At 46.2% G+C, this 6,128-nt stretch overlaps 1 protein-coding gene across 1 annotated transcript in view; it reads right to left on the bottom strand.

The window, feature by feature from the left end:
• Positions 1-2,420: 2,420 nt before the first annotated feature.
• Positions 2,421-6,128, bottom strand: part of LOC123987090 (B-cell receptor CD22-like) — a 152,266-nt gene continuing 148,558 nt past the window's right edge. Inside the window, exons 9-11 of the mRNA XM_046075739.1 lie at positions 5,851-6,111; positions 3,432-3,692; positions 2,421-2,479 (exon numbers count right to left, since the gene is read on the bottom strand). Of these exons, the coding sequence (XP_045931695.1) occupies positions 2,421-2,479; positions 3,432-3,692; positions 5,851-6,111 (581 nt within the window). The remainder of the gene's footprint in view (positions 2,480-3,431; positions 3,693-5,850; positions 6,112-6,128) is intronic.

Genomic DNA, 6,128 nt, shown 5'->3' with positions numbered 1-6,128 from the left:
TCCTGTCACAGGGGGTTTGGTGACAGAACAGCCTTCACCCACTCCCTCGTGATACGCTTTCTGGAGGGTGTGAGAAGACAGCGACCGGTGTCGTGTCTCTCTGCGCCTTTGCCCCTTATGAGCCCCTGGAGCAGTCCTCATTAAAAATGCTATCTCTTGAACAGCCCTGCGCCTTGCTCTCACCTCTGCTAAGAAGGTGAGTGAGCTGTGTGCCTGTCGGTTCACCCCAGCTGCATGCTGGTTCTTGGTGTCCACAGTGCAGCCAGATTGAGACAACACACCTCCTTTGTTATTAAGAACATAAGGAGCATGTTCAGGTCCAGGACAATAAATCTGGATGCTTTCTACCCCCCCTACCCCACTTAGGGTGCATCTGTTGTGCCCATGTGTGCTAGGCTAACATCCTATGTAGAGCACACAGCCCCCATTCGATGCACTGGTCAGCTGTTCATCTGTTTCAGTGATAGTGCAGTCAGTAAAACCCTGTCCAAGAAGAGCCTGGCCAGCTGGCTTTGTGAGTGAATCTCCCAAGCTTGTACACGTGCGGGAACAGACCCACCCTTAGCGGTGCGTGCACATTCCACTCGGAAGCGTGGAAGTGTCTACGACCCTTTTTCAGCAGGGTGTGTGTCGAAGAGATCTGCACAATGGTACATTTTGGAGAGTTGGCCCTTACTATGCCCGTTTGTGTGTTTCTATCTCTTGGATATGTCAGGCTCCTTCTCGGGATCACCTGTGTTGTGGCTGCTGCCTCATGGGGTATTGAGACAATCGTGAAGAACGCTCAACACACACACCCAGTCCCAGGTACCACTCCTGGTAATCTGTTGTTTGTGCCCGATCTTGTCAGGTCTCAAGTCCTTCAGTGGGGACCCTGCCATCCTGGTTTCCATCGCACCCTCTCTTTCCTCCGTCAAAGATTCTGGTGACATACTATGACTACAGATACCAGAGCTTTTGTGTCTGCATGTTCCGTCTGTGGTCGAAGCAAATCCTCTCACCTTCCAGTTTCTGGATTGTTATGGCCTCTTCGTGTCCCCAGCAGATCATAGTCAAATATTGCTGTAGATTTTGTCACCGGCTTGCCTCCATCTGAAGGTAATACAGTCATACTCACCATAGTCATGGTTCTCTAAGGCCATACACTTCATTCCCCTCACTAAGTTACTTTCTGCCTCAGAAACTGAGGAACTCATGATTCAACATGTTTTCAGATTACATGGTATACCCCAGGACATTATTTCTAATTGTGGTCCCCAGTTTGCTTCTGTTAGCCGTTCTTCAGGATATCACCCACAGACTAACGGTCAGACGGAAACAAATAGCTTAGGTGGAATATGCCCATAATTCCCTATCTAGTGCAGCCACAGGTATGTCCCTCTTTATAGTGTTGTTGGGTTACCAACCAACTCTCTTCCTAGAACAGGAACGGGAAGTTGCCGTCCCGTCGGTCCAAGCTAACATCCGTCGTTGCCGGCAAGTGTGGCGAGAGGTCTGACTGCTCTGGAAACTAGGACCTGTAATCAGCTTTTGACAGACCGCCACCGGGCCCCAGCACCTACGTATGCCCCCGGACAGAAGGTTTGGTTGTCCTCTCGTGATCTTCCACTGCAGGTGGAATCTCAGAAGCTGGCACCCCGGTATGTTGGTCTCTTTGAAATTCAGAAGATAATCAACCCTTCTGCCATTACACTGAAATGACCTGCTTCTATGAAAGTGCATCCCGTGTTTCACGTGTCTCTTCTCAAGCCTGTGTCTGTCTATGCTCTGAGCCCTCCGGCTGAACCCCCTCCACTCCCCGGGTTTTGGATGATCACCCGGCTTTCACGGTGCAGACCGTATTGGATGTTCACTGCCAGGGTCAAGGTTTTTAGTTTCTGGTTGACTGGGAGGGGTACGGTCCAGAGGAGAGGTCCTGGGTGCACCGGAGTTTCATTTTGGATCCTGCACTCCGAGACTTCTACCGGGCCCACCCGGACAGGAGGCGCTTCTTAAGAGGGGGGCTCTGTCACAGTCTGTGACCAGTCTTGTTGGGAGTGTGTTGTGGTTGTTTTGCCTGTCTCTCTGTGTGTGGTGTGGATGTGGTCTTCCCAGGTTCCTGGTTCTCCGGCACAGCTGCTGCCAATCTGCCAATCAAGCCTCGGCTTAAATACTCTGTGATCCTGACTGTCAGCACCAGATTGTTCTCACTCCACTGGTAACTACGCATGGCCAAACCTCTTGAAGACCTCTAGTGATAAACTTTGTTTTTTGTGAAAGATCCTGCAGTAATGTATTTTTTCTGTTTTCTTCAGTGCCTGGGATTCCCGTTTGCCACACCACTTGCCACACCACCTGCCACGCCAAGGCAACCGTAACTGGACCTCAGTTCCACCACGCTATCTTCAACCCCGTAGACCTGCTCCGGATAATTATGGTGCTTATGGTCCGTTCCATTTACCTCGGAAGTCGGAGGTCGGGGCTGGGAATGATGTCACACCTGAGTTGACAGCGTTCCAGTTACAAGTCGGAAAACCTCACTGAGCCAGCCGTTTACAACTAGCCAGGTTAGCTATTGATACACCGGTTGATAAAAAAAAAAAAACGCATTGTGCGGTATTTACTACTGTAATTACACTGTAGCAACATGACCACATACAGCTGTTGGACAGCACTTTGTGTACAAAAATTTCTATGAGACACAAGTACACAGAAGTGCTAATAAACAGTATAAACTTGAGCTTTCACTAACTATTGATACCCCGACAGCCATCTTGGATCACGAAGTCGGGGTGGGGCAATTCTCCCCACTTCTGAAGTCGGGATTCCGACATAAGGGGGCGTTCCCTTTGAAATTTTGACCTTTGAACTCGGAAATTCCAAATTCCCATGTCAAATGGAACGCACCATTACTGTCCGAGTTAATTAAAACCCCCTCTTGAACCACAACTTACTGTCTCCATCTGCCCTTGAGTCTAAACCACACCTGTCGTGACATTACTCCTAATCCATTAAAGCTGTAAGCGCAGCAAAAAAAAGCATGTCTATATTTCGCATGACACATATCTAAACCAAATACACAGCACGTCACAAAAAGCATAACGACAGAGCGTTGAAAGAATCATTGGTCCTTGCAGTCACTTCTCCTGTCTGTGCAAAATGCTGTTTAAAGTTTAGCCGAAGCTGACATGAGGTCTCAGTAGTCCCAGTCAGGCTAACTGAGTGGGTATCTTTGTCCTGGTAGTTGTGTGTAGGTTTGTTGCCAATGTCTTAGGAAGAAACCTACATACTATCAGGACATGTCAGACCAAGGCCCTGATTGTGACCTCAGCACTTTCTATGTTCTCCGTGTTTAATGTTTCTACCAACCTGAGCTGATCTGACGTTTACAGCCTCTATCTGTAATTAAACACATTGTATGTCGAAGTGATTTGCTGATGTTTTGTACTTACACTGGACATCTATGGATACAGATGTGAAGTTGATCTGGCCATACTCATTCTCAGACTTGCAGTGGTAGATCCCGCTGTCCTTAGAGCTGATAGAGGTGAAATTATAAACGCCTTCTGGTCCCTGAATCAGTGTTTGGTTCTCCTTGTACCAGGTATAATTAGCTGCTGGGTTAGCATCACTGCTGCAGGTCAGAGTCACTGAACTGCCCTCCACTATCTCAGCAGAGGGACTCACTGACACAGAGGGAAGCTTTGGAGCATCTGGGGGACAAAAGAGAGACAACTTATCAATATTTGTTTACAGGCCTGTTTTTAGGCATGGGGTGCCACGAGCTAGGAGGAGCAATACAAGTTATTATTTAGTGATTCATTTGATTTATTATTCTGACGTGAAACTTGGTCACAGGTGTCGTCTTCATGACTGTTTTCTATACAATTTCTAGACACTTAGTGGCCTCCCACATGAATCACAAAAAACTGTCACAAACATTTCTCATATTTTGGGTAAAATATAATTTCTTCAGTTTGTTGTTGGAACCCCACATTGTGGCAGGTGCATAGCAATTTACGTGATTTTATTTATAGGGGAGCTGTGTACAATTTCCATGTGGTTGGCACAGCACCACTGACATTTCATCTTTCAAATACAGTGTCAAAGCTTGGTGAGTTATGTGATTGACCTCCTGTGGTTTTCTACACACAACTGATAAGTTATTAGACAGAAACGTTTCAAGATTTACTGTGAAATCATTTGAAGATGTATAGTGGCCAAATCAGGATGAATCCTAAATCATGGCTCTTGAGCGATAATCTAAAGAATATAATATAATCATTAAAGCTGCAAGCAGCGTTGGGCGGGCCCTCGCACTTGTAGCGCGTCGGGGTGTGAGGGGGCCGCGTTGCATATTCTGGAGCTGTGCCGGTGCGGCTGTGAATTTGCTACGCGCTTCAGACACTGCATGATGGTGTTATATGTCACTTCCTGTGTCCACTTTGCGGCGCTACATAGCAATTGGCGCTATGACTATAAATGAATATTGGCGTGTAGATGTGTTCGGGGCGGGACAGTTATCAAGCACGTAAAGTTTTTTTCAGATATGAGCATGTACACTGAAGTTACAACAACTTCCTGTGTCATAGCAAAGATTTGATCTTTGGAGGACACGCCTATCGACGAAAACTCACAGATAGCACAACATTTCAGAGTCAATGCCTTTAGAATGCATGGTAGAAATAGTAAGTCGATCCGATTAATTCCCTAGGAGGAGTTTGTTAAAGTACGGACCTTGTAAAAGGCCATAAATGGGCTTTAATTGCACATTCAAATCAAAATGTCTGACTTCCTGTCTTTTTTCGTTTATGGCTCTAAGAGGCTTTTTTTGTGCGTCTTGGGATGATACATGTACCACAAAAGTTTCGGGCATTTTAGTGATTCAGTGCGCAGGGGCTGCATCTTTGAAGGAACACTTCCTGATTCCAGCAGGTGGCGCTATGAGGTTGAGTGAATTTTGACCTGTAGATGTGTTGAGGGTGTGACCCTTATCAAATGTTTGAAATTTGGTAGAGATATGAGCATATACAGTGAAGTTAACAACTTCCAGTCTCATGGCAAAGCATCAAACTTTGACACCACGCCAAGGAAACGCCGTTATCCGAAAACTCACAAGATTCACAACATAGCATCATCAATGTCTTAAGGCTCTTCTGAGACTGTGTTGAAGCAGGTGAGGCAAATATGTTGGCAGTATCGGACTAAATCCCTAGAAGGAGTTCGTTAAAGTACGGGATGTGAAAATCATCAAAAACTGACCATAAAATCCAAAATGTCTGACTTCCTGTTGGGTTTGGAGCATCGCTCCAAGAGGCTTTTTGGTATGTCAGGACATGATACATGTGCCACAGAAATGTCATACATGTAGGTCAAACCTGCAGCGGGGGCAGCTTCATTAAAGGTCACTTCCTGTTGCCAGCAGGTGGCGCTATGACTTTGAGTGAATATTGGGATGTGGATGTGTTCAGGGCGGGACTCTTATAATGTATTCTAAATGTGGTGCAGAAGTGAGCACGTACACTGAAGTGACAATAAATTCCTGTTTTCTGGCGAATCATCAATTTTGGACGCTACGCCATGGGAACGCCGTTCCACAAATACTCACCGTTCGCACAACTAATCGTCAGTGGGTTTAGACTGCACAGCACAAATCTGAAGTCGGTCATGCGCGAAACCCATAAAATACGGAATTGTTTGACGCGTGTGAATCATGTGCAAAGTTTGGTGAGTTGTTTAGTTGTATGTTTAGGCCCCCAAAATTGAAGTTACTTTGCAGAAAAAAATAATAATTCCCTTCATTTTCAATAGGGACCTTGCACGGTTCGTGCTCGGGCCCTAAATATTCATTTTCTAATGTTTTGTGCTTACAGTGTACATCTACAAATAGAGATGTAGAGTTGATCTGTCCATACTGATTCTCAGACTTGCAGTGGTAAATGCCTCTGTCCTCAGAGCTGATGGAGTTGAAATGATAAATGCCTTGTAGTTCTTGCAGTGGTGTTTGGTTCTCCTTGTACCAGGTATAATTAGCTGCTGGGTTAGCATCACTGCTGCAGGTCAGAGTCACTGAACTGCCCTCCACTATCTCAGCAGAGGGACTCACTGACACAGAGGGAAGCTTTGGAGCATCTGGAGGACAAAAGAGA

The sequence above is a fragment of the Micropterus dolomieu genome, linkage group LG01, assembly GCF_021292245.1.
Source record: "Micropterus dolomieu isolate WLL.071019.BEF.003 ecotype Adirondacks linkage group LG01, ASM2129224v1, whole genome shotgun sequence".
In the NCBI taxonomy this organism is placed as follows: Eukaryota; Metazoa; Chordata; class Actinopteri; order Centrarchiformes; family Centrarchidae; genus Micropterus; species Micropterus dolomieu.
Note: the sequence above shows the minus strand (reverse complement) of the source record. Positions and strands in the feature narration are given on the sequence as shown.